Source organism: Trametes versicolor (assembly GCF_000271585.1).
Source record: "Trametes versicolor FP-101664 SS1 unplaced genomic scaffold TRAVEscaffold_13, whole genome shotgun sequence".
Lineage (NCBI taxonomy): Eukaryota > Fungi > Basidiomycota > Agaricomycetes > Polyporales > Polyporaceae > Trametes > Trametes versicolor.
The window spans coordinates 1,463,356-1,488,900 of NW_007360333.1; the positions used below are offsets into that span (position 1 = coordinate 1,463,356).

The following is a 25,545-nucleotide window of genomic DNA, read 5'->3' on the forward strand; positions in this document are numbered from 1 at the left end:
TCCGAATGACGGACTGTAGCAAAGATCTCATAGCCAAACCACGCAAGTTCAGAGAAATCGGAATACCTGCCTTTGCGCGTCGCTGAACTGGAAGTGTAGGAAGTGCACACCTAGTAGACTTTATCGGTGTGGCGTCCTGCACAACCACGTTCTCAGATGACACATGTACAACGATGAAAGTGGCGGGTAAGATGTGGTCAGCGTCGGCTAATTGAGCGGCAGCGACTACTTATACTCTGTCCAGCGTACAGTGAGGGAGTCAAGGTGTGCATGGATCGTGAATTCTGCGGGACATCGGATACATATATCGCCCCCATTAGGACTTTCTGCAGAGGTGACCCGCCATCCTCGTTTCCGCATTTACAAGCTCCTGTAGTACAGTGATCCAGTGGCAGCTTCGGCCGTGAAACTTAGCTGTGAAGCCTCGAAGTCTCCGTGCCACTAGTACATACATACAACTTCATGAGTAAAATCATCTAATGTGCGGAGATGACCAGAGGTGACCCTACCGAAATGGGCGCTACTTATTATTATGTACAGTGATACGGCACGGCGCCTGTGTGACGGCGCCTAGGTGATCGGAGTTAGGATCTGATAAACCTTGTCTTTCGGTAGCGAAGCTGGGACAGAGTCTGACTTGCAGCCCGCAACTTTTTGCCCCTCCCTCGTCGTCGTCCTCGACATCCTCGCCACCTTCGCCGTCTCCGACGCTCTCGACGACTTCTACGTCAAAATCTGCCCAGCATGGCACCGTTCTCAAAACCCGAGACGGTCCTCAAGCAGGCCGAGGGCCTTGTCTCCGTCGGCCAGACTCATGCCGCCCTGCAATCACTCACTGAGATGTTCTCCTCGAAGCGATTCCGCTCTACACCTCTGGCCTCCCTGGAACCTATCATGCTGCGCTTCATTGAACTTTGCGTCGACTTGCGGAAGGGTCGTACGGCAAAGGAGGGTCTCATGCAGTACAAGAACATTGCCCAAAATACGAGCGTGGCGTCCATCGAGGTCGTCATTAACCGATTCATTCAGCTTTCCGATGCGAAGGTGCAGGAGGCGCAGGAGAAGGCCGACAAGGCTGTAGCTGTCGACGTCGATGATCTTGAGGCCAGCGAGACCCCGGAGAGCATCCTTCTCGGCGCGGTGAGTGGAGACCAGAGCAAGGACAGGACCGATCGGGCCCTTGTCACTCCTTGGCTCAAGTTCCTCTGGGAGAGCTACCGTACCGCTCTCGAGACCCTCAAAAACAATGCCCGGCTGGAGACCATCTACCAGGTTCGTGCCTGCAGGCCCGATGAATGTTTACATGACGTAACAATTTTGCCGGTATAGCAAATCGCCCAGCAGGCATTCAAGTTCTGCCTCAAGCACGAGCGTAAGGTGGAATTCCGCCGCCTCTGCGAGACTCTCCGCCTGCATTTGTCCAACGTCGCGAAATACGCCCACCAGCCCCATGCCATCAACCTCTCGGACCCCGATATTCTGCAGCACCATCTCGACACACGGTTCGCCCAGCTGAACACCTCCGTAGAACTTGAGCTCTGGCAGGAGGCCTTCCGCTCAGTCGAGGATGTCCACAATTTGCTCACTATGGCGAAGAAGGCTCCTCGGCCCTCTATGATGGCCAACTACTACGAGAAGCTGACCAGGATCTTCCTCATGAGCGGAAACGCTCTGTATCACGCTGCTGCCTGGGGCCGGTACTACGCGGTTGTATCTGCGATCGGTGGCAAGTCGGAGGAGGAGATGAGCAGGCTAGCTGGTCAGGTTCTTGTCAGCGCGCTTGCCGTTCCGGTCGGTATCCAGGGCGAAGCAGGAGCCGAGGAGATGAAGGGCAAGGGTGCCAGGCTGTCATCCTTGCTCGGACTCACCAAGACCCCTACAAGAGCTAGCTTGTTGCGCGAGGCTGTGCGTCTATTTTTATGTTTGGCGGCTTGGTCACTGACATTTGGCGATAGTTGGCACGTAACGTGCTCAAACTCTCGCCGGAGTCTGTGAAGTCTCTGTACAACGTCCTCGAGGTCACTTTCGACCCCCTCACGCTTTGCTCCTCTGTTGCACCCCTCCTGACATCTCTTGCCGCCGACTCGTCCTACTCTTCATACGTCCCGCTCCTCCAACATGCCCTTCTCTCCCGCCTTCTCTCTCAGCTGTCTCAGGTCTACACCACCATCAACATCAGCAACCTGCTCGAGCTTGTTGCGCCCCTGCGCGAGGTTGCTGTCGAAGGCACCGGCTCCTACGACAATGAGCAAATTGAGGCCTACGTAATGGGCTGTGCTCGCCGCGGTGAGCTGAACGTGCGCGTCGACCATGCCGCAGGCAGCATCACCTTCACCGACAGCGCCTTCGCTGCCGTCGAGGATCCCAGCTCGTCGACGTCCATGGTCAACGTCAGCGCCGTGCAGCCCTCCAGCTCGGAGTTTGTGCGCACTCGCCTAAGCGACGTCGCGATCACTCTCCACAACTCCCTCGCTGCTCTATTCCCTCCCACCCCGCCAACCGAGGAAGAGCAGCAAGCGAAGTTTGCCGCCCTTGCTGCCGCCGCACAGGCCGAGCGCAAGGCGCTTCAGGTCCGTCGCGCGCTCGTTGCGCGTCGGCGTGAGCTGCTCTCCGAGCTGTCTGTCCGCAAGGAGAAGGAGGAGGCCAGCCGCCGTGCTGAAATCCTCCGTCGCCAGCAAGAGGAGGAGGCGCGTCGTGCCGCCCAGGAGCTGCGCAACAAGGAGGTGGAGCGTGCTCGGAAGGAGATCGAGAACATCCGTGTCGAGGAGGCCAAGAAGCTCGCCCAGAGCTTGAAGGAGAAGGGCACGTTGAAGGTCGACATCACGGTAAGATTTCCCGCGAGTTTTTGCACGGATCGCTACTGATCATGCCTTGCTAGGATATGGAGAGCCTCAACACCGACAGTCTCATGCGTATGCAGGTCGAGCAGCTGGAGAAGGAGAAGAAGGAGCTCAACGAGCGCATGCGTGTCCTTACCAAGCGCCTCGATCACGTCGAGCGTGCGTACCGCAAGGAGGAGCGTCCTCTTCTCGCCAAGGACTACGAGGTGCAGCAGGCGAACGACCGCGCCGTCTTCGAGACGACGCAGAAAGCTCGTCTGGAGGCCAGCCGCGCCGCTCACCTGCAGGACGTCGAGACGAAGCACCGCCTGACGCGGATGCTCAACGACTACAACACTCTCAAGGACTCCATCCACTCCCGCAGAGGCGAGGAGTTCGCCAAGATGCAGGCAACGGCCCAGAAGAAGATGGCGGAGGAGAAGGCGAAGCGTCGCGCCGCCGTCCTCAAGGAGCGCGAGGAGGAGTACCAGCGCCTCGAGGAGGAAGAGCGTATTCGGAGGGAGCAGGAAGAGGAGGAGGCTCGCTTGGAAGCAGGTTTGTGTTTTTCTTTTGTTGTGCACGCATATGTTCATCCGTCTCCCTGCAGAGCGCATCGCAGAAGAGGAGCGCAGAGAAGAGGAGGAAGCCGCTGCTCGTGCTGCCGCCGAGGAAAAGAAGCGCGCGGACGAGGAGGCTGCCGCAGCCAAGCGCAAGGAGCGGGAAGAAGAGCGCCAACAGGCGATGGAGGCCGCTCGCCGCCAGCAGCAGCGCGAGGACGAGGCGATGGCACGTCGGCAAGCCGCGAAAGCGCAAGCCGCCGCACCTACCCCTGCCGCCGCACCCGCTCGCGCTGCACCCGAGGCAGCGGCATGGAGGCGGCCTGGAGCAGCCAGCGCTCTGCCTCCTGCTCGCTCTGCTACGCCCGACAGGTCAGAGAGTCCGGCTCCGAAGTACCGTCCGGGTGCCCTCGCCTCCGCCGCCAGCAGTGGAGGTGGTGGTTGGCGCGCACGCCAGGCAGCCAAAGAGAGTGGAGCTGGCGACAGCACTCCCGCGAGGCCCGCATCCCCCGCAACCATTGCACCTACGAGAGTCACCGCGACTCCCCCGCCTGCCGCGAAGGCGCCTGCGTCCCCGAATCCTGCGAAGGAGCCTTCAAAGGACGACGACGGGTTCCAGACCGTCACCCCGCCCGCGAGGAAGTGGGGTGCGTCGCGTCTGGGTGCGCGCCGGCCGGCGTAAGCCTGTGTGCCTCGCTATGTCGCCTCGTAACGCTGGTTCGTGTCGTCGTCGTCTATGTATGCTGTGTGCTTGTTTTGAGTCCGTTTGTTCGCTGTCTAGATGTCCCCTCCACGTCTGCGACGGCATTCACGACTTTTCACGGACGCGATGTACTACTGATGGCTCGCTGTATCGGTAGTGGTATAGCTAGACTCCATGTTACGTAGCTCCTAATCCAACCATGCATTTCTATCTCATGCTTTTCCATCTAACGGCCGCGGTGTGATCTGGGGGATGAAGCGACTCGTGTCGCAGCTGGGGATACTTTCCGGGGTAAGTGGGGCACTATTCTACTCCGCCCAATTCCACTGATCCAACCTTCTTATCCAAAGTGCGTGAGCTGAAAATGGATGTTACCTACCATCCGCCGGTCTGGGTCTACTCGTTTCTGCGGAGATATCCGTCTCGGCGTACATGGAAAACCGCAATGTGACAGATGATGCCGAGTAACTTGGGTGTATCCGGAATGCCACTAAGTACTTGCTCCGCTTCCGCCGCACCATGTCCGGCGTACTATGGTCTCACAGGAACTCCTCACACGAGGAGACCGCATTGACTGTGTACGTCAACGAGCAGATGGCTATTAGGGTTGCTGGTTACGAGAGCACTCCCAAGTACGCTCAAAGATGTGTTTTCGACTCGTGAGTGGCGAATGTTGAGCGCCTTGTAAGGTGGTTTCTCTCGACATTGCTTGGTTCTATTCTGATCGCGCATTACACAGGTTCCGACACTGTCCTCGTCCACCTACGCCGCTCGAGCCTTCCGCGGCTGCTTCGCCCGACTCTCACGCACTGGGCGGATGTCTAGAGAATGCCGCCGTTCTCCAAGTATCATGGGTGGCATACGGTCAGTCGATGATGACTATCCGTACTCATCGCTCATCTTGATACGCTAGTGTATGCCTATAAAGCGTGCAGCCATGTCCTGCAGCCGCCGTTCCATAGACCAGCATGGTGTCCAACACTACCTCGACTGCCGATGGCCTCCTCACCTCCACCGACGACCAGTTCGAGCAGTTCAGAAACCTCGGCTCACTGCTCCTGGGCACCTTTCTGGGCCTCATGTCCGTACGACCATCATATGGTCGGGTATTCATGCTCTGACCTCTTGCTTTATGTCAGACTATACGGGATGACCGTGCACCAGACGTACACTTTCTGCATATACCAGAAAGAGCAGACGCGGATATTGAAACCATTGGTACGCAGCATCTCGGGCGTCGTACAGGCGAGCGACATCTCACCCACGCCGTTGTACTATAGATCATAATCATCCTGTGCGTGTTCACGTGGGTAGTGGCCTTTGCGAATTCCAAGCTCAGATAGGAATAGTGCGTTGGAAACTATCCACAGTGTGCTGTGTATGCATGCGAGGTGTGTTAAGCGCTACTTCTTCGGACAGCTGGACTCATTTGCGGCTGGCATTATGTAGCTACGAGTTTCTCGTGCTCGATCGATATCTCGACATGATCCCAGAGAAGAATCGCTGGTACGTCCGGTGGTTCGCAATCATGCTAGGCACAGTTACTAACAGAGAACATGCAGGTCCATGGACGTACGTGAATCATTGTATGTACCCCGAGTGTCAACCTGCTTACATGCCATGTCATTCGGTAGATCCTGAACGTGTTTGCAGTGAGTCCAATGAATGCTTACTGGCAAGCTCTTCGGAGCCCTTGTTAAACCCTTGTCGTTCTCTGCAGGCAGTGATTTTCTGTTTCACTCAGAGGTATGTCGTGTTGTTGTCAGTCTGCAGAACACTCATTGATCTATCGGTTAGCCTGTTTGCAAGACGTGTCTACCTCAGTACGCCAGCGTTATCACTTGGAGGCGCTGTACTGACATGAACTTTACAGTGTGGCCGACGTATCATGGGCTTATGATCGTTGCTGGTGCTGTGAGTTAACACACCTCAGATGTTTCTTCGCAGGTACTGAAGTAGCACATAAGGCTATACTCACTGCCGGGCAATTTGGGACTGCTATTGGTGAGTAGACCGACGCAATGTTTCCGGCCTCGCTCACTGTTTCGTTGTTTTTGCAGCTGCCACGGTCCTATTGTCAGTTGCTCCTGCCTTCTTATAACTGCCGGGAACGCAGGCATATACTTATCTCCGTGGACCGTCAGATACCTACCGCGCACCCCCGAGGTGGTCAGGAAGACCCGGGTCAGTCTTTGAACCATGAACTACGTCGGCCGAGTCTGACCTGTGAGCTCGCAGCTACTCGGCGTCGCACATTCAGCAGCAGTTATGGTGGCAAGTGCATTGCTTGCGGGTGCGCTCATTCACAGATTACGACTGCTTCGTAAGCGGACAGACTTTGAAAAGTAGGTTTTACATATCTCACCTCTTACGCATGTGATCGTCCACTAAACGCGCGTATCTCAGGACGGATCACACTCTCAAAGTTCTGATCACCTACACATGGAACACAGGTAAGTCCATCAATAACTTGAGATCATTCACGATGGGCTGACTGGTGCCAGGTCTGCTAATATTGTAAGCGGAAAGATTTGTCCGCCTTCAATCTCCATGTGCCTATACGAGCTCCATTCTAGCTTTACAAGTCTGCTCTCTTTGGTTTTTGTGAGTACAGGACCTGGTCTGTAACATACGGCTGAGCGAACTGACTGCTCTCTAGGCGATCGTCTGGTCTAAGAGCCGGGTCTGCGTCGCAGTCGACATCGTCGCGACTCAACGTGCGTATATCTTTCCTTCTACGAGAAAACATTGACCGAAACCTATACCCTTCGACGCATTAGTGTATGCTGTGTCACTCCTTGCAGAGTAAGCGTTATCTTCCGTGCGTTCATTTGTGCAAGTACTAACCTCCATCGAGGCTCAACCACTGCCGCGACTATCTCTCCCCCGACGCACCGTCGCGGTGCTCCGACCTCCAAAAGTGGCCCGCCCAGGGCCGCTCGGGCTCGCCCTGGTTGATGAAACACGCGACTCGGAGAGCGAGCCGGGGCATGCAGTCGGTAAGAACTCATTACCTGCAGCCTACCATCAGCGAAACCGCACGACGCTCCCAAGGATTTGGCGCCCGTCCTAGGTTGGGGAGCGCTCCCAAGCACTTCCATGAGCTCCCAAATACCCAGGAGTACTTTCCAGGTTTCCGAAGGTACCACTTCACCCCTTCAAACATCACTTCCACGAGCCGACGCCAACAATGACCGAATCCAGCGGCAAGAGGACCTCTTTGGGATACCCAGATGTCAGTTATTCAAGTCCCGCGCCGCCTTCCATTTCGACTCCTACATAAGGCTTCCGTCGGGGCTCTTCTTCCTCTGTTGCCCCTCTTCCTCTTACCTCCTCCATCGCTTGCGCTCTGGGCTCGCCTCGGCCATCTTGCCCGCCTCCCGCCGGATGTCCTGTGCAACTCTACGTGAGTTCCACTCCTTGTCCATCATCTAGTAGACTCCGCGTGCGTCCGCTCCTTTGCTCGTTTGCAGGCTCGCGCTAACGTGTCCAACAGGTGGGTAAATGCGGCCACACCAAATCTTGTGGACTGATATTCGCTTTTGTGGTGTGAGTCTCACTTTTCATTCCCACGTCCCGTATCTCGCCCTTCAACTCAGCTAACATGCGATGAACAAGCTATATGCGTGGCACAACGCTAACAATGACACCGCCCAACGATCAGGAACTTCGGTACGTCTTTAGCCCCCCTCTAACTTGCGGAGCTGTGATTTAATATGCTCCATAGTCTGCTCGACCTTCGTCATACGCGATCCGAGTCCACGTAAGTTTTTAACTTCCCAGAGATGACTCTGTGTTAACCGCCTTGTTCCCAGTGCGTTCTCATGGTCCCGAGTCTCCAAGCTGGTTCAGGTGCGCATGGATACCACTGGAATATCAACGGTCGCATGGCATTCGTGCCTGTGCCGCCCTCCCCGAGCAGCGAGGTTAGTCTTCTCTTTTTGTGCAATATCTAGTCTGCGGCCTGCATGTTGTATTAGTACATCGCAATCAATTAGTGCTTTCATCGTAGATGTCGTGTCCGCCTGTTTCGAGAACGCTCGAATGGGAATATCATTTCTTTTTTTAATACAAATGGCTGGGTGTACTTGGGAGTGCTCGGGAGTGCTCCCCAATGGCGCGTTCGCTCGCAAACGACGCGACCGCTCGGGGGGTTTGGCAGCGCTCCTGGGGGTTTGCCGAGACAGGGCGAAACCTCCTACACCATGGCCTCGAATTGGGAGTGATCGCGCCATTTGGGAGCGCTCCCAAGCGCTCCCGAGTGCTCGCGAGCGTCCGGCGGTTTCGCTGATGACCGTGAGCGGCGTTTCGGGTGTAGCGGCTCATCGCGGGTGCGTACTAGGCTCAATGGTCTTCGGTGTCATCTGCAGGCCCGATCAACATCAAGGTCACCACCGTCACCGAGGTTATGACGGACGGCAAGGACCATTCGATAGCCGATGAATCGGTGCTGGACCTGAAGGGTGCATTGTCAGTTTGACATGGCAGAAGTTGAAGGCCCTGTCTCGGGACATGCGATGGATGTGGGGGTTCTCGTGGCGGGGCACGCAAGCACGCGCCCTTGCTTGCACATATCTTAGATACTACACATTGATGTCTGACTCGTGGATGGCCCGGACCCTGAGCTAGCTGTAAATCATAATATGGCGGAAGTAGCCAAAGGTTCTGGTTATCAGACCCCCTTGACTAGCAATTCTGGGAACACGAACGGGGTACTCTAGCGTGGCATCAGGTGTACCACGAGTTCGAGTCGTAGGTGACCGCACCCACGTATCTTTGCAGACGCGACGCACCACTCACTGCGTAAAACCCTCTTCTAGTACACTTGTGGCGTGATCGTGCTACAAAGGTGGGTCAAGACTAGTGCTTAGCGGGCTGGGTATGGTAGTGCAAATTTACCTGAGAGTGCGCGACGTTACCGGGTATCAGGTAGTTTCAGGATGTAGCTGGACCGCCTAGCAATGCAGTTGCACGATCTACGGAGAGACCTGGTAGCTCAATACACACCGAGTGAGGACGATATCGTATAGCAGAGCTGCAGCAACATCGCGCGAGGCAACGCCGCGCGCGCGCTGCGACTCTGCACTAGGTAGGCTAGTCGCGCTGCGAACGAGAGACCGCTAGAGCCCCCCGCGGGCGGACACATCAGGAAAGAGCCTTGATCACTCTAGGCCTGCTCCTAGCTAGAAGTCGACGTTTCTGGACCAGATACTTATAGCTACAAATAATTTATTTTCACTACTACGCGTACATATCGGTACTGCCCTGAAACTTGGCCATTCTAGACCAATGACCCGCCCTGCGCGACACGGCACGGCGCATTCACCGCCCTCCAACGACCCGGAGTCACCGCCCTTCGCTTGACCGGCAAGGCTCTTGGCTGCCGCCTTGTGTTGAGAACTTGTGAGCCCAGAACCGTTACTGGACGTGAACGTCAGTTAAGGATGCGAGGATGGAATTGAGCTTACCGGGGCGACTTAGAGAATGCGTACCACGCTGAGGCCGCTAGATGCGGCGCCGCCCTGAGGTTATCCAGATCCCCAGCCACAATGTTTTGTGTTTTAGATATTAGCCTGAAATGTGCAATCAGTTATGAAACACAGTTCGGCGCCGACACCGAAGACGAGCCCAGAAGGGCTGGATACGCACCTCGGCCTGAAAGGCAATGCTCAACGTTCATTGTGGGGCGAGTATAGTTCAGCCGGCACAGGCCGTATCACCTTACCTTGAACTCCCCGACGAAGCTGAGGATCCGCCACCTGGGAAATGTGTCGTGTTGTTAGCTGCTGTACAGATAGAGGACGGACGCACCATAGATACATATAGGCTGATATCTGTCTCCGCACCTTCCGTGCCAGATCGCGCTGCATGTACCAGCAGAACAAAGCAGGAAGAACGAGGTCAGCTGGACGCTTGATGTCCTCGTGCTTTGGAGAAGTCTGAGGTCTAGGGGACTGTTCGTGAGAGCGTGGAAGTTGACCTGCAGACCTCCGAGAGGGGTGAAGGACGAGTGCAGTCGATTGGGGTGGTATGATCGTAGTCGTATAGGGCTGTCGATGAGAGTTCGAGGGTTATTTAACGAGGCTGCTACCCACGCGTATAAGATATTACGTGGCGTAGAAAAGAGAGACGAGGCCAAGCTGCAACCAGACGCGTTGTGTAGCTCCAAGGTAGGACGAGCGGAGCCCGTGGCACACGAACGCTAGCCTGTGCGAGGCCAACTGGCACCCCGGACACCATGCACCGCTAGTCCATCTCGCGCGGTGTAGCTCCAACTCTGACTACACTAAGTAGGGCTTACCGTGCCTACTTACAACTACTTAGTCTCTCAACGGCCAGTATTAGGCGGCTACCCATTATCTCTCATTCCCTTCCTCACCAGCACTCACTCGTCCGTGGTGGACGGCGTTGGCGGTTTATGCAGTGACTGTCTGGGATCGTCGGTTTTACAGCCCGTTTGAATCCTCCAGAGGGACAGAAGAGAGGTATGTAGTAGGCCAACATATAGAGCTCGCCGAAGGACGCTCGATGCGGGTTCCGCGAAGGCTCGACATATGCATGTTAAAGCGGCCCTCAAGAGTGTCCAGTGCCTTTGCAAAACTGACCTTCTCTCATATGCATGCTCGCGCATCTTTCCAGGGTGCGAAATCAGCCCAAGCGGCAATGGGGCTAGATGCTCGAATATTTCATACCGGAGGTCGATGTTAGAACGAGGCTTAGAGAGTGCGTTGGTCGTTGCTTGAAGGTGTATGGATATGGTGCTGTCGATGAAGGCCTGCGAACGTTCATTAATGATCATATACGGAGTTAAGGCTCAAACCAATATGAACCTTTGGCACAGTGGTAGCGCGTGAGATTCCAGAGCTTTCTCTTGGAGTATCCTCAAGGTCGTCCGTTCAATCCGGGCAAGGTTCAGATTTTTGTTTTTATCGCTCAGCTCCGTAGCAGCAGAGCATACAGTAATATTGATATGGACTGTCAGAGCTGGAGGCGGCATATCGCTTGGGATTTGGCATCCCGCAGCAAGCCTGTAACACGCGGTGCCGCCACTTTCCTAGAGAGTGGGTGGTGGCTAAAGTTGCAGTTATTTGCATTTGTGAGTCCCAGCGCCAATCGTCTATGATCCGAACGACCGTCTTCCCCCTGCCGGCATCCGTTTTCGCCTTGACTCTTTCAGTGGCACACATGCTCAAAGTGTTTCTCAAGTACGTCCAAGCATGTAACGGAGCATCTGACTTTCATGCTTGGCGAACTCTGCTGCAGAGAACAATGTCCCGGACGTCATCAACTCGCCGCATCCTAGGGCGGCCACCGCTAGCGGGATGTGGAGAAATCAGACACAGTCATGCAATAGACTTCCAGTCTGCTGAAACGAGGTGCAAGCAATTAATCTCAATATAGACTTATCACTCTTTTGACGTCTGAAAGACCTGAGGGATAGATACTTCCAGCAAGGCTGAGGACAAAGAGCCGCGCAGTAATCCAAGGGCCCCGCTTGTCGCAATGCCTGACTCGTGTTCTATCGGGCCCTTCGTGTGGGCTTGGGGTTTGCTATCGTAACGCGACATTGATGATGGGCAGAAGATAATCCCGCCCGACGCAATCCTATTGCGGGGCTGGCTGTTCATTGTTTCTTAGCCAGTCACGCCGATGGTCCGCCGAGCCTGGGGGGAGGGACGTAGAGTTTGATGTTACCTCTAAAGCAGCGATCATGAGGGCCGCTTTGACTAGCCTCATAATCAAGCCATTGTTCTCTTTGGGTCGTGGGCAATGCTCGCATACCGTCCCCCCGATCACCTTTTCACAGTTGCGCGCCAACGCGATTGGTACCGTCCCCGCCCCGTATAAAGACCCGGCCGCGCCTCCCTCCGGAGCCCCAGAGTCCCCCACCATTCTCGACGTCCCCCTATACCTTGACACCTGCCTTTCACTTACACCGCCATGGTCTCTTTCGCCATCGTTATTACTGCTGCCATTGGCAGGTCTATGGCGTCCGTGAACGCTGTCAAGGCCCGTCGGGTCGCCCCTGTGGCCGCGAAGGTCAAGTCCTCCATCTCGAAGATCGTCAGCGGGCACAAGCCGGGGGCTGTTTCCTCCGACGCCAACCGCCTTCGCAGCCGCCGCTCTCGGGCGAAGGACCTCCCCAAGCGTCGCCCGCGGGAAAGCCTTCCGGTATTTAGCCACTGCTTACTCTGCCCCCGCCGCGCCTTACTGACTGCCCCCCTCAGCGCGTGCTCGCTCCTCTTTCCGAGGACATCCATACCTCCCTCGTCGACGAGATCGAGGAGGAACTCCAGCGGCGCGCCGACGCCGACAAGGCCTCGGTGGAGTCCGCTCCCTCCGTCGACTCCCACTCTGAGGAGTCTACCCTCGTGGGCTCCGACGAGCTCAAAATATTCCCCTCCGTTATCGACATCATCGCCAAGAGCGGCGAGATCGTCCAATGGTGAGTTCCGTCCGGCCCCCCTGAGACCGCGCACGGTGGCTAAATTTCGGCCCCTCCCCTCACAGCATTCCCGTTGAGCTCGAGCTCGAGGAAGACGGCGGCGCCGTAAAGGACCTCGTTTACTCCAAGGAGGCCTTCACCGCGTCGGAGCTTGCGCTCTACGAGATCAAGGTCGTCCCCACCGTCGTGCTCCCGAAGCTCGACTACTACGCTGCCGCCGAGGGCCTGGTGCCACTGGCCGACTGTGAGGATCTGGCCGACTACCAATAGCGGGCTATGCGTCACATTACGCATCGAGGTTATCATTCTGTTATTCACACCCCTTTCCTGCATGCTCCGTTACTTATTCAATCATCCTCCCTCTGCTGACACCCCCTCTCTCGCCCTTCCATATGCTCTGGGCTTTCGTCGTTGTTTTTGTGTCTCCCCGCTAGTACGCGCTCCCTCCCCTCGCAGTGTATCGTCATGTCGTATATCGTGCACGAGCCTAGGCTGTCGCTTGCTTTTACTACCGCTACTCATCTGTTTGTTTCCTATCTATTTGTTGTATCCTGGGCCCCACTCCATGTTGTCTCACTACGTGTCTCATTGTCTCAATACAATTCTGCACGTCCGCCCCGATCTTCGCGTGTCCGGCTTTACGGCACGACCTTCAGTGCGTTATCGAAGTCCGCTATGATGTCGGAAATGTTCTCGATGCCGACGGACACCTGGGACAATAGCGAACATGAGTATGGCGGAGGAGCATGCGGTGGGTAAATCTACTGCGCACCCGGATGAGGTCAGGCGTCACCCCCGAAGCGAGCTGCTCCTCCGCGCTCAGCTGCTGGTGCGTCGTGCTCGCCGGGTGAATAACCAGCGTCTTCGCATCCCCTACCGCAGCACATCCATCAGCACCCCATTATTTGCCGAATAGGAAATGGAGAAGACGTACCGACGTTCGCGAGGTTGCTCGCGAGCTTCAGCTTGTCGACGACCTCGCTCCCGACCTGCGCATCGCCGCGCACGCCAAACGTGAGCATGCCGCCGAACGCGCGCCGCACGCGGAGCAGCCGCAGCGCGTCCGCGTGCGACTCGTGCGTGGGCAGCCCGAGGTACGAGACCCACGCGACCTTTGGGTGGCGTTCTAGCCATCTGCCGCGCGCCCCGCCATTAATCAGCACCCAGTCCCACGAATACTTGGAGAACGGGAAATGGAAGGAACGCACCGTGCGAGCTCGAGCGCGTTGTCCGAGTGCCGCTGCGCGCGCAGGCTGAGCGTCTCGAGACCTTGCAGGAGGAGAAACGCCGCGAAGGGGTCCATGCAGGGACCCATGTCGCGCAGGACGTCGAGCCGACACTTTACCGCGAGCACCGCGCGCCCGAACGTCTCGGTGAAGCGCATCCCGTGGTACCCCTCCGCGGGCTCGGTGAAGTCGGGGAACTTGCCCGACGCTGCCCAGTCAAATTTGCCTGTGCGCGCGTACGAGTTAGCGTGTAGGGAGAGGGGAGGGGGAAGGGGAGCGTACCGCCGTCGACGACGACCCCGCCAAGGACGGTGCCGTGCCCGCCAATCCACTTCGTGGCGCTGTGAGTGACTATGTCGGCGCCATGCTCGATCGGTCTGATGAGGTAGCCTGTTCAGGTTGTATGCTTCATCAGTATATGGGCAACACGATCAAGGACTTGGACCTACCGCCGACACCAAAGGTGTTGTCGACAATGAGCGGGATGCCGTTATCGTGTGCCACCTTGGCTATCTCCGGGAGAGGTGCGACGGTGTTCTTGGGGTTCCCGATGCTCTCTACATAGAGCGCCTTGGTCTTCTCGTCGATGGCGGCCGCGAACGCTGCTGGGTCCTGAGCGTGCACGAACTTGACGGAAATAGCGAACTTCTTGAGGAAGACTGGGATTGGAAACGTGAGCAGGGAACTTTCCAAGACGGGTTTGTATGCGCACCTTTAAATTGATTGTAAGTCTGACCGGTAATCAGCACGATGAGCTCGGAAGGACGATGCTTAGAGTCAGTTACTTACTCCTCCATACAGATAGGACCTGGAAGACAAGGTACAGTTCAGCCGATACACAGTTCATTCATAAACCAGCGCAAACTCACGACGAGACAATGTTGTCCCCTGCGCGGCAGATAGCGGCGATGGCCATGAATTGCGCGGCGTGACCGCTCGCGGTCGCGACGGCCGCTACGCCGCCTTCCAGGGCTGCCATGCGTCTCTCGAATACACTCTACGACCTTGATGTAAGCCCGTGACCATTGCAGAGAAAGAACACATAACAGACCACGGTGGGATTGCCCATGCGCGAGTAGATGTTACCGAGGGACCTGAGAAGGCGTTGGTGAGCGACCCCGGTTGGGCAGAGACACGGCAATAAATCCGGCGTACCTCAGCCCAAACAGATCCGCGCCGTGCTGTCGAGCGAGGCAACGGTGAGAAAAAGGCGGTATATGCGGAAACGGCGTAGATGGCATACCTTGGAGTTGTTAAAGACGAAGCTAGTGCTGGCATAGATGGGCGGCGCACGTGCGTTCGTGGCAGAGTCGACCTCCTGTCCAGCATGGAGCTGGATAGTCTCGAACTCGGGCTCCCTGACGTTTCGCAGTGAAAAGTCAACACGCAGCCAATATCATGGGGGAGGGAATACAACTCACTTGTAGAAGCTGGTAGAGGAAGATGTGGGGATCATTTTGCTGCAAGTGATATATGGGCAGGGCTGGTTTGTAGGGCGGTGCCCTTGCCCTTACAATTCGACGGGCCTTTATACCTTTAGGACCGGAGGGCGCGGGGGTTGAGGCGTCCACCATGGCGTGATGCTAGCTATTGGATTGCAAGCATGGAGAAACTCGGAGGAAGAGGCACCCCACATCCCTTTCTGTGGGCAGGATGTGGACGAGAAGCGTCACCAGTGAGCGGCCGCGTCGTGTAACAAGCTGCAACGCGAGCCGTCTGTTCCATAACCGCCGGGAGCCGTTCCGAGACGTGCCGCCTCCCAATGGGTGACTCGCGCCATAGCGTCTCAGTTATATGCAATGCACGACGGAAGTGACTGGCACATACAGAGAGTTCCTCTGCAATCGTGAGGTTTCGGAGGATAGGCGCGGACGCCATGCACGTCTGCAGACGTGGCAACGCGGATGTCTCCGTAAGATGCGTAAGGAGGTCACGTTTCCGTGCGGGAAAACGCAACCGGCATAAGAACCCTTCGTGATGCCTGCTTTCCGGTCAGTGCTTCGGGAAGCCTAAGCATACACCCGTTTTGACAACAACCAACTCCAGCATTTTTTATCCGGGGAGCTGTTGTCATCCAAACCTGTCAGATCGGTAGACATTACGCAGGCAAGCAGCACAGACCTCGTACTTCCGATCAGTTCATGTTGAACAGTTCTGTACGGTGTTCTCAGCCACACGAGGAGATCCAGTGTGAGAAGTTGCAGTATGGGAAGAATCATGCCTCGGAGAAGACCGGGTAGACTGAGAACGGCAGCGTACGACCCAGTGGTATTCGGGGCAGCGTAGCGCACCGCTTGCTTGTGCGGAAAGGGCGTCTGCTAAAGAGTCACTCCCTTTGGCGCAAACTAAGTGAGTTGGTCAGCAGTACGAGTTCTGCCATCCTTTGAACCGTTGGGAGCTGTTGAGGATCACGATACCTCCGGAGACTGTTTATAACGGTGCCTGAGTCAATAGTACCGCGGTGGCATTACTTTAGTTCATCATGCAGGCCACTGGATGCCTGGCTGGGAGCATCTGCTCGGCATTTGAACCTTACTGGCGGTGAACCTGAGCTCAGCCCGGGGCATGTGGCGGGTTCGACGATCCTCTGATTATAGGTAGCATGTTATTCAGGAATGAAACGGTGTAAACTGGAGAAAGCATTTCTTACTGTTTCAGACTTCTGTTGGCGACTTGAACGATGCATCATCAGCATGCCAAACTTGTCACGTTGCTTTCAGCGTCGTATCTAACAACAACCGCGGACAGGGGCACAGAGCTTGCGACGCTGATTCCACGTCACAATATTGACGACAGACAGTTTGCAAATATCAGAGGTTGGTGTCGAAAGAGTGAAGTTCAACTTGAAGGAGGAGACGGAGGCGCCGCCAGGCTCCTACCCATCCGCCGTTTCGAGGTAAGGGGATAAGTCCTGCAGCGTACACAGGCTGAATTCCGACATACCGTATGTTCAGCGCTTACCACTGTACTGTATCACGTGCACACTCCTTTGAATCTTATTTCCCCTTACCTCTCCACGGCGGCTGGCACCAAACGTCTGTAAACAACGGGGCTCGGTGATGTAGCGCCCACATCCGACCCCATTTGGTAGGCCATCAACTAAGGGCGCTTCCGAATTCTCGAAATTCTCGTTCTCGCGTGCCGTCGCGCGAGGTCGCGCGTCGTGCACACCGCGCGCGCAGCGAGCTCGCGGCTCGAGTCCCATGTTTCCTGACATTTAGCACGTGAAGTGTAGAGGTATATTCATTTCAAGCTAGTCTGTACGCGTGCGCGGGGCTACTGGAGGGTTCCGGACTCTGCACACAACACAACCTCGGCAAGCAGTCACTGAACTACCTTGCCAGAACATGGTACCCGGAGTCACCACAAACCCAACTAAAGCAGCCGCATCCTGCTCGGGACGTACTTGAGTAAATTTACAATGCGAATCGGACGTGAATGTGTCCGCGCGAGGCCTCACACCGCCGCGGCGCGAGTGTTTGGGGCATGTGCAGGTACTAGCGTGTAATAGTGCGTACTACTCATGTGCACGTTGAGAAAGCGGCCGCGCGCGCACACGAGAATGTGGTAAAACGTTGTTAAGGTCACAAATTGAATAGATTTTGAGATTCATTGGGGTCGTACCAACGCTGAGAACAGGTCAATCCAAGGATTGAAGCAAGAGGAGGTAATACTACTACTGACAGGTGATTTCGACCATCGGGGAAAAGAAAATGCGCAGCGCAGTCCACTTGTACAATGCTGCCGGGCATAGCAAAGTGCACGCTAGTCAAGTCAGAAAAAATTGTGGAAGGGCGAGGGCGAGGGCGAGGGCGAGCCGCGAGCTCGCTGCGCGCGCGGTGTGCACGACGCGCGACCTCGCGCGACGGCACGCGAGAACGAGAATTTCGAGAATTCGGAAGCGCCCTTAGTTGATGGCCTACCAAATGGGGTCGGATGTGGGCGCTACATCACCGAGCCCCGTTGTTTACAGACGTTTGGTGCCAGCCGCCGTGGAGAGGTAAGGGGAAATAAGATTCAAAGGAGTGTGCACGTGATACAGTACAGTGGTAAGCGCTGAACATACGGTATGTCGGAATTCAGCCTGTGTACGCTGCAGGACTTATCCCCTTACCTCGAAACGGCGGATGGGTAGGAGCCTGAGGCGCCGCCACCTCCGAACTACACACTTCTGTCCTAAAAAGGCAATAATGCCGGAGAGTGCCGACGTAGCCGCCTCGCCTACTCGGACGCACAGAACCCAGAAATTTTCTGTTCTTATTCTCCTCCCCCCCCCATCCTCCATCCTCCTCTCTGTAGACTCCCCCCTTCTGGTCTCTGGTTCTACTTGTCTTGTCTTATAGATTGCCGTGCCTCCGCGTTGGCTCTTCAATACTCACTGGCCCATCGCGTGGCGCTGAATGGTGCTTCGACACCTGGGGCGCGTTTCTATTTTTTCATTGTATGTTGAAGATCGTATATGCGACACCATATACTTTCAGAGCAACATCTTTGCATTGTCCATCCTTTTAGTAGCTTTATATCCACATGTCAACTTCTTCGCGACGCTATGTCAAGGGCGCCACCAACGCCCGACAATTAACTCTTCCCCTCTACTCTACTCCCGAACCGTCACCCCATTCCCGTGCCCGGTCTAACACAATCAGCAGAACTCATATCCTTAGGCCCTTGTATATATGGTCGTGTGCTCCACCGCCGCTGCATGCCCCATCGGATGCAGGTACTCCTCGACAATTACTAATGACATCTTGCAGTCGACGGTGCGGGGGCACACAATCTGCCGTTAGGTGTGTCTCGATATACCTTTCTTACCGTCGATATCCACTGTCTCATGCCAATGTTGCGCTTTGGCTTAGGGCACCGCGCGCTGCAAAAACTCTCGTGCAGAACGCGTCTACTTGTCCAATCATGCAACGACGCGTGGCGCTCGCAACTAGGGCACCAACGTCCGTTCTACATGTCAACACTATCAGGACTCAATCATCACCAAGCTCAAACACGCAGGTATGGAATGTGTGCTGCGCGTAATACCACGGCCTGGACGTCATGCCAGAGCACCGACTTGTCTGGTAGCAGGTTCGCCATGATTGTCTACTAGCCCTTCCGTAGCGAAACTAATGTATGTCTAGCAGATACGCAATAGTCCTCCGCAACGACGTGCAAGCGTGTTCAATGCACGATTCGGTTTTGTGACGATTTACAGCTGCAGGGTTCAACCTATGCTCTTCGTCGACCGTCCTTGGTCCCTTCTTCCAACCTTTTGCCCGTCCCCGTTCCCATAGGATGTGGGCTTAGGACCCGGCGCTCGCAAAACCCTCCGCATCTGTAGTTGGAACGACGCGTGGCGCCAGTAAAGAGGACACCGGGATTCGTTTTGCATGTCGACATCGTTCTTGTGCTATCTGAACCGTAGGTGTTCGCCCATACGCAGGGAACGCGGGCGTAATGCGATCCAGGTGCGTACCGTTGCATCTACAGAGCCCTACAACTGATGCCGTGGACAAATGACTACCTTTAAAACCGTCGGAAAGAAAGCAGCCACTCTCTCCGCTCCAAATCCATGTTCCGCAACCTTTAGGGCCGCGTCGTTCCCAGCCGTCTCCGACGCTACATCAAACCGCCCAATTCAAACCTTCCGGGGCTTCGACTGCTAGTATCAACCTGTTTAACGCCCGAGGTTGTACCTCCGGTCTCGTCGCATCATCCGCGCTAGAAGCCGACAGTACTGTACCTGCTAGGTGAGTATGTGCGGCTCCGCCTCGCTGATAGAACCCCTTAGATTCCATCTTTGGAGATAGAAGTCTATCTCAACTCGACTCAATCTCAACGTGCAAGATGGGGTCGAATACCACTGCTCCCCTTGCCCACCGACTACAAGACACTCGCCTCACCCGCTTTCAATATCGTGAACATACGACTTCTGCTTGTCTCACTGCCTTCGTCTTGGCTCACGCTCATGCTCTGGATGGTCTTCCATTCCAATATGACTATGTTCGTGATCACTGTTCCATCTCCTGGTGCTGTAACGAGCTTGTTTTGTTGTGCTACTGCATCCGCGTCTCTCATGGTACCACGACCTGTCCCCTTCTCTATCCATGGTTCAACCCATTTCCCGCACAACATGCACCCCCACCGCTTCCTGCTCTGACCCCAGTCCTGCCATGGCAGATGCGTTCCACCCATCCTGGGGATGGCCGGCCCCAATCTCACCCATCTTGCCCATCTCCTCCCCCTCCTCACACGCCCGCACTGCTGCGCCCGAGGCTCTCGCGCGATCTGACAACTTCGCCCGAACGATGGGGTGTGCTCGGCGCCGCCCGCTATTCATATCGCTCCCCGCGCATTCCTGTGCGCTCGCGTCCACGCTCGCCCCACGCGTGTTGATGCGTTCCCAGGCGCGCCCCCACCTCCTCCCGCGCAGTACGCCTCCTTCCGCTCCGACACGCGCCTTCTCCGCACAGAAGGACGTGCACGCGCACACTTCTTCGCGCCTGCGCTGCCCGATGCGGGACTGCCCTTCATCAGCATCCCCGGACATGGGACATGAGACGCGTCCTCTTGACTTTGCCCGCGCGCATCCCGCTTCGACTCCGCTGTGCCCCTAATCGGACGCTCGACACTGCTCCCGCTCTCCCCCGCCGTCACTCTGGCTCGCATCTCCGCCTGCCTCTCTGCGTCTCCCCGGCTGCTGGCTTGCGTTCTCGTGCATGGACCCCGTGACTGCCTCGCGCCCGTCGTTCCCACCTGCCAGACACGCGTCCGGGCACGTTGCGCAGCACGCGGCCGACGCGCACCCCGCTGTCCGAGTCTCTCACTGTCGCCGCATGGATCTCGTACTACGCTGGGGCTAGCTAGGAGCCTGCGGACGATTCGGATTGAAGCTTCAGCCTTTCGCGGTCGCATCCGCCGCCCTGCTACCGCTGCCGTCGCTGCTACTGCCGCGGCCGTCCGTAGAGCCACTCTCGCCTTCGTGTTCCCTGGCGATCGCCCGAACGCGGACGCGCCACGAGCTACACGTCGGATGTCGATACGACGACGGTCGCCGCCCCGACGACACGCAGAGTTTGAACTGCGACGCAACACCAGAGTGGCAGCGCACCTACCCATCGCGCACCCACGGGCCACGGCGTCGCGGACCATCCGCCCGAAGACGCGGGTGTGCCCGCACACGCCCCATCCGGCCGATCCCTCCTCTTCCTCATCCCCATCTCATCTGTGGCGCCATCTGACTACGCTCTGCACGCCACGCAGCCTGCAGGATCGCCGTGCCGGGGCACGCAGCGAACCCTGCGAAGCGAAGCAGCGTTCCCTGAGGGCCGACCGCAAGGAGCCTCGGGGAGCCGCGCGCGGCACACGCGACGACGGGACGGTCCTCGCGGGTCGTCGGGACGCGATGTGCTGCCGCTATCGATCGCGCTTACCCGACGGCGCCGTGCACGGGGCCCACTCGCCCATTGTCATTGCCCGTTGGCGACTTACGCGCGAGGTGTCAATGCATGCTGGAGCCTGGTGCTATCCGGATTCTCGAGCTCGATGGTGGTGCGATCTCCCACAGATAGCGTGTACGTTAATAACGGGCACGGGCGACAGCAGGCAGAAGTCAGAAGGTTCGACTCGGAAGCGGTGCAGCGGGGACGTGCTGCCACGAGTCTCCTCCGCAGCAATCTGCACATACGGAGCGCGAAGCAAGAGCGAACTCGAAGACGAAGCCGGAGACGAGGACGCTGCTGGGTGCTGTCGCGCGGTGCGATGGTCGATGTCGATGTCGACGGCTTCCCCCGCGGCGCGCCGTGCTGCCCCTGAATCGACCGTCCCTCTCAGTGTGCGAGCGCGACCAGGCTGCTCTCCGCCCTAGCGCCCCCTGGCGCGTCGACGTCGAACAAGCTTGAACGTTTCATTCTACACGGCGTACCTCACTTCCCCGACCCCTCGACCCTGAGTACTAAAACGCACAGGACGCCCGCGACCGCGACTACCCCCGACGCATTAGCCCCCCACATTCGCGTACAGTGGATCCAGTCGCCCCGAGATCAGGACGCGAGTGGGTCCGTGCGGAGCGCGGGCGGTGCGCGCGACGCGGATGTGGGGCGTCGTGCCGCAGGCAGCGCGATAGCACCGACGCCCCCGTTCTCACTCTGCGCCCTTGGGGTCTGGCACTGGAACAACCAATCGCTCGACACACACGGCGCACCGATTCAAAATGGAAAACATCTACTCCATTGCATCAAGCGGGGAGGAGCTGGCAGTAACATAGCGTACAGGGGTCGGGGAGGGCGGGCGCCGCGGACGCGCACCAGTCGCTCGATCCGCGCGCGCCCCATGGCCGTGCATGTATCGTAACGTAGACAGATATCGAGAAAAACAGAGAGACGGAGAGACGGGAGAAGAGACCACGTAATGCGCTAGCGTACCCTACTTTTTCATGTGTCGTGTTGAGTGCGATATGTACTTTTTGCGCGTGCGTAACGAGCGGATTCGAAACGGTACGGTCGCGCGCGTAGGGGATAGAGAGAGTCATCGTAGTGGACACACTAGTATTATAAGACCCCAGCAGCGGGGGGCGAAACGGGCGAACCAGCAAGAAGAGCGCGAGATGGAGTGGGAACGTGGGTGGGGCGGGGAAGGGAAGGAAGGAGGGGCGGCTATATTACGGGGTGAAGGGGAGGAGTGTAATGAGAATCATGGAGCTCGACCGGGATATGTGAGCGTCGAGCAGTGCAAGAGCAGAGAGGACGGGACTGGGACCGGGACGCCGGGAACGAACGCGAACGAGTGAAACTATCGATTATACACTGGTTGGGAGGGGAGACAGACGGAAAACACGGAGTAGGGAAATCATCATGGAGCAGAGGCGAACGGACACAAACAAGGATGGGAAGAGACGGACGCGCGATGAGAGAGACTGCATTATGTACGCCGCTGACGCGTGCTGTGTCTGTACTTTTTTGCGCCTGCCGGGATCCAGGGCGGGCGGGTCGTGCAGTGACGGACGTGAGAGCGGTTGATGTCTAGGGTAGCCGGGAGCACGGAGCAATCCATCGGGACACATGAGGAAGAGGGCTAGCAGCGGACGGCGGCGATTATTGCTGCATCATATTGAAGCCCTGAGCCGAGTAGTGCTGACTCTGCTGTTGCGGGATCGGCTGTGACTGGGCCTGGGTGTACTGCTGCTGGGGTTGCGGGGCCGCCTGCTGCTGCGCGAACTGCTGACTCGCGCTCGGCTGGTACGCGTACGTCGGCGGGTTGAGCGACGCGCTCTGGTAGGTCGGCGGCTGTGCGAACGCGGACGACTGCTGCTGCGCGAACGACGACTGACTAGAAGGGGTCGTCGGCGAGCGAGGCGACGGCTGCGAAGGGGTCGCGGGCTGCGAGGGCGTCGCATGCCGCGAGTGACTCTTGTTGTGCTGGAGACACTCGTGCTGCCCGCTCGCAAGAAGCGCAAGTCCGATCGCGCCGTGGTCGCCAGAGTGCTGGTAGTGATACCCTGTAAATGTTCGTTAGTGACTGTTTGCGCCCTAAGGGGGGCATACATATACTCACTTAGGCCGTTCATGTTCTTGTACCTCCTCTGGCAGTCACCAACACCGCAAGCATACGGCCTGAGTCTCCGCTCAGCCTCCTTCTCGACCTCCCTCAACTCGGCGTCGCTCAAGGTAACCTCTGCCTCGGTCGCGACCGCACCGTTCTCGCCAGCCTTCGCTGCCTTCTCGCTACGCTTGCTCGCAAGGAGCTCCTGCAAGTGCTCGAGATCCTTGGGGGGCGCGAAGTTGCAAGACCCGTGCGTCATGTGGTACTTCAGGCCGTTCGCCTGCTTGTAGCTCTTGTTGCAGTTCGGCTTGGGGCAGCGGAACGGCTTCGAGAGGAGCAGCGATGACGCGGGGCGCGAGAGGGTGGTGGATGCGCGGGGCGTCGAAGGGCTCGCGGGGTTCGAGCCAGACCCGTTACTTGACGACGCACCAGATGATGATGCCTGCGCGTTCTGCGAACCAGATGGAGCGACATTGCGGTACGTGGTCGAGCTGCCCGGAATGGGCGACGCGACACGGGACGACGCGGGAGTGCTGTCAGGCGTGTTTCCAGCACTGTTCGACAGGAGCAGCGCGGTAGGTGCGCACGACGCCTGGTTGCCGTTCATAGGGCCAAGAGACATGTTCGCCATCTGGTTCTGCTGCTGCTGCATGAACATAGTGTTCGCGCCGCCACCGAGCGGGTTGGTCCCGGGGAGTAGGCTCGAGTAGTCCGAGTAGCCCGCGTACGCGTTGAACGCGTCCTCAGCGCGTGCACCAGAACCGGAGCCGGAGCCACCGACGCTCGAACGGAAACCACTCATGTGGTGAGCGCGAGATGGGAGGACGGTGGTCGTGTCAAACGCGGAGATGGGCGACGCCGGCTGACTCGCGTGAGCAAGCGCGGGGGAGGGGAGCGCAGAGTGGGAGTACGAGGGGTAGGAGTTGAGGGGAGTGGACACGGGAGTGTCGGGAGGCGAAGGCGCTCCGGAAGACGGCGCACTTTGGTTCTGGTCGACATCCAATTCCATATCATCGGGATCAAACCCTTGGTATGATATTGACTGCTGCTGAGGACCCGACTGTTGGTTCGAAGGCACACCGTTCGCGTCGGGGAAGTACGACACCGAGCGTTGTGCGCCAGACGCAGGGTGGGAGGACGTGCCGTTCGCTTGTGCGATGGCTTGCTGGGGAGCATATGGGTCGAGGACGACGACATGGCACTCCTCGAAGTGATCGACGAGCGCATGCAAGTCGTTCAAGTTCAGACCGCAGCAAGTGTAGTCTCGCGCCTGCGACGCCACCATATCAGGGATTAGGTCGGGAGGAAAGCAAAATGATCGACGTACAAGTTCGTCCTGCCTGTCGAACACATGGAGGGCGTTCACTATGGAGCCCCTGTCACTCTCGATCGACGATGACATCTTGCCAAACTTGAAGTCGTTCGGACTGGAGTGGATGTGTCAGCATATATGTAGAAGTAGGATATTGCAAAAGGATGTTCGCGTGAGGCTTGGTCAAGCGACCTTGCACTCGCGCAAACGAGACGAAAGATGATATGAGTACTCACTCTAATGGCCCAAGGAGCTGCCCAGGGGACATGCCAGGGTAGAAGCGGCTGCCATACGAGCCCCCTCGGAATGAGAAGGGGGAGCCAATGAGGTGCTTGGTGTATGAGGAGGGGTTGAAGGACCCGTTCGTCCCAGTGAACGAGCCCGAGCCCATGTTGAAGTCCTGCTGCTCAGCAGATTGAAAGGAGATCGGCTGCGCAGTAGCCATCGCAGAGGGAGTTCTCGGGGGAGTAGAAGTTGCCGTCGCGGTGCTGGGTTGGCGGAAAGTCGTCGTGCGAGTGGAGATCGGTCGTTAAGCGCAAGTCTATGGCGGGACACGGGAGACGTCTAGAGGGCCGAGTGGGAGTGCGAGGACTTTAAGGAGTGGGTGCGCGGTGCGCAGAGGGGACGGAGGAGCGAGGACGGGAACTCGGAAACGGATGGAGGAGGAGGGGATGGGATTGGGATTTCAGATCCGCGCTGGGGCCGCATCCATAATATACGCTCCAGCGGCCGGTCCCACCCCCGGCGACCCCTTCGCCAAATCGGGATCTCCCATCACACCACCCCTCGCTGCCCCCAAGCAGCGCCAAACACCCCCAGACCCGTACCCAGCCCCCGCCAGATCCGGCTGCTTGGCCCCCGGCGCCTGCCCCGCCGCTCGGTAATGCCGTCCTTCCGAGGCACGCCTCCCCTCGCCCGCCCCGCTCGTCCTCGCGCTGCGCTCACTCAGCACGA

General features: G+C 57.5%; 6 protein-coding genes and 1 non-coding gene across 7 annotated transcripts; 4 read left to right on the plus strand and 3 right to left on the minus strand.

Annotated features, from left to right (window-relative positions):
- Window positions 1–667: 667 nt before the first annotated feature.
- Window positions 668–4,300, plus strand: TRAVEDRAFT_175066 (uncharacterized protein). Its single transcript, XM_008046271.1, has 5 exons — window positions 668–1,272; window positions 1,330–1,905; window positions 1,956–2,825; window positions 2,879–3,374; window positions 3,427–4,300. Exons 1-5 carry the CDS (start codon window positions 745–747, stop codon window positions 4,056–4,058), a joined length of 3,102 nt encoding a protein of 1,033 aa, XP_008044462.1. The 5' UTR covers window positions 668–744; the 3' UTR covers window positions 4,059–4,300.
- A 747-nt stretch (window positions 4,301–5,047) lies between these two features.
- On the plus strand, window positions 5,048–8,559 carry TRAVEDRAFT_53369 (uncharacterized protein; the record flags this gene model as incomplete). Its single annotated transcript, XM_008046272.1, has 22 exons — window positions 5,048–5,160; window positions 5,219–5,297; window positions 5,360–5,373; window positions 5,429–5,470; window positions 5,529–5,585; window positions 5,642–5,651; window positions 5,714–5,731; window positions 5,800–5,825; window positions 5,877–5,902; window positions 5,953–5,993; window positions 6,047–6,083; window positions 6,140–6,155; window positions 6,224–6,263; window positions 6,318–6,424; window positions 6,486–6,532; window positions 6,584–6,596; window positions 6,656–6,683; window positions 6,739–6,796; window positions 7,744–7,751; window positions 7,807–7,842; window positions 7,895–8,005; window positions 8,422–8,559. The coding sequence occupies 22 exons, from the start codon at window positions 5,048–5,050 to the stop codon at window positions 8,557–8,559; spliced, it is 1,065 nt and encodes a 354-aa protein (XP_008044463.1).
- Window positions 8,560–10,905: 2,346 nt separating this feature from the next.
- On the plus strand, window positions 10,906–10,994 carry TRAVEDRAFT_t221. Its single transcript has one exon. It is a non-coding gene; the product is annotated as a tRNA-Trp (tRNA).
- A 316-nt stretch (window positions 10,995–11,310) lies between these two features.
- Window positions 11,311–11,866, minus strand: TRAVEDRAFT_31937 (uncharacterized protein). The gene is made up of 2 exons (XM_008045864.1): window positions 11,506–11,866; window positions 11,311–11,452 (listed from the first exon to the last, which is right to left on the minus strand). Exons 1-2 carry the CDS (start codon window positions 11,705–11,707, stop codon window positions 11,394–11,396), a joined length of 261 nt encoding a protein of 86 aa, XP_008044055.1. The 5' UTR covers window positions 11,708–11,866; the 3' UTR covers window positions 11,311–11,393.
- A 154-nt stretch (window positions 11,867–12,020) lies between these two features.
- Window positions 12,021–12,795, plus strand: TRAVEDRAFT_24307 (uncharacterized protein; the record flags this gene model as incomplete). The annotated part of the gene is made up of 3 exons (XM_008045810.1): window positions 12,021–12,251; window positions 12,308–12,525; window positions 12,591–12,795. 3 exons carry the CDS (start codon window positions 12,021–12,023, stop codon window positions 12,793–12,795), a joined length of 654 nt encoding a protein of 217 aa, XP_008044001.1.
- Window positions 12,796–13,163: 368 nt separating this feature from the next.
- On the minus strand, window positions 13,164–15,207 carry TRAVEDRAFT_53371 (O-acetylhomoserine ami; the record flags this gene model as incomplete). Its single annotated transcript, XM_008046273.1, has 13 exons — window positions 13,164–13,235; window positions 13,298–13,398; window positions 13,460–13,659; window positions 13,734–13,977; window positions 14,034–14,141; window positions 14,201–14,410; window positions 14,464–14,482; window positions 14,541–14,559; window positions 14,621–14,748; window positions 14,803–14,845; window positions 14,907–14,932; window positions 14,995–15,109; window positions 15,173–15,207. The coding sequence occupies 13 exons, from the start codon at window positions 15,205–15,207 to the stop codon at window positions 13,164–13,166; spliced, it is 1,320 nt and encodes a 439-aa protein (XP_008044464.1).
- A 7,103-nt stretch (window positions 15,208–22,310) lies between these two features.
- On the minus strand, window positions 22,311–25,237 carry TRAVEDRAFT_175070 (uncharacterized protein). Its single transcript, XM_008046274.1, has 4 exons — window positions 24,828–25,237; window positions 24,607–24,706; window positions 23,292–24,549; window positions 22,311–23,235 (listed from the first exon to the last, which is right to left on the minus strand). Exons 1-4 carry the CDS (start codon window positions 25,034–25,036, stop codon window positions 22,832–22,834), a joined length of 1,971 nt encoding a protein of 656 aa, XP_008044465.1. The 5' UTR covers window positions 25,037–25,237; the 3' UTR covers window positions 22,311–22,831.
- Window positions 25,238–25,545: the final 308 nt, after the last annotated feature.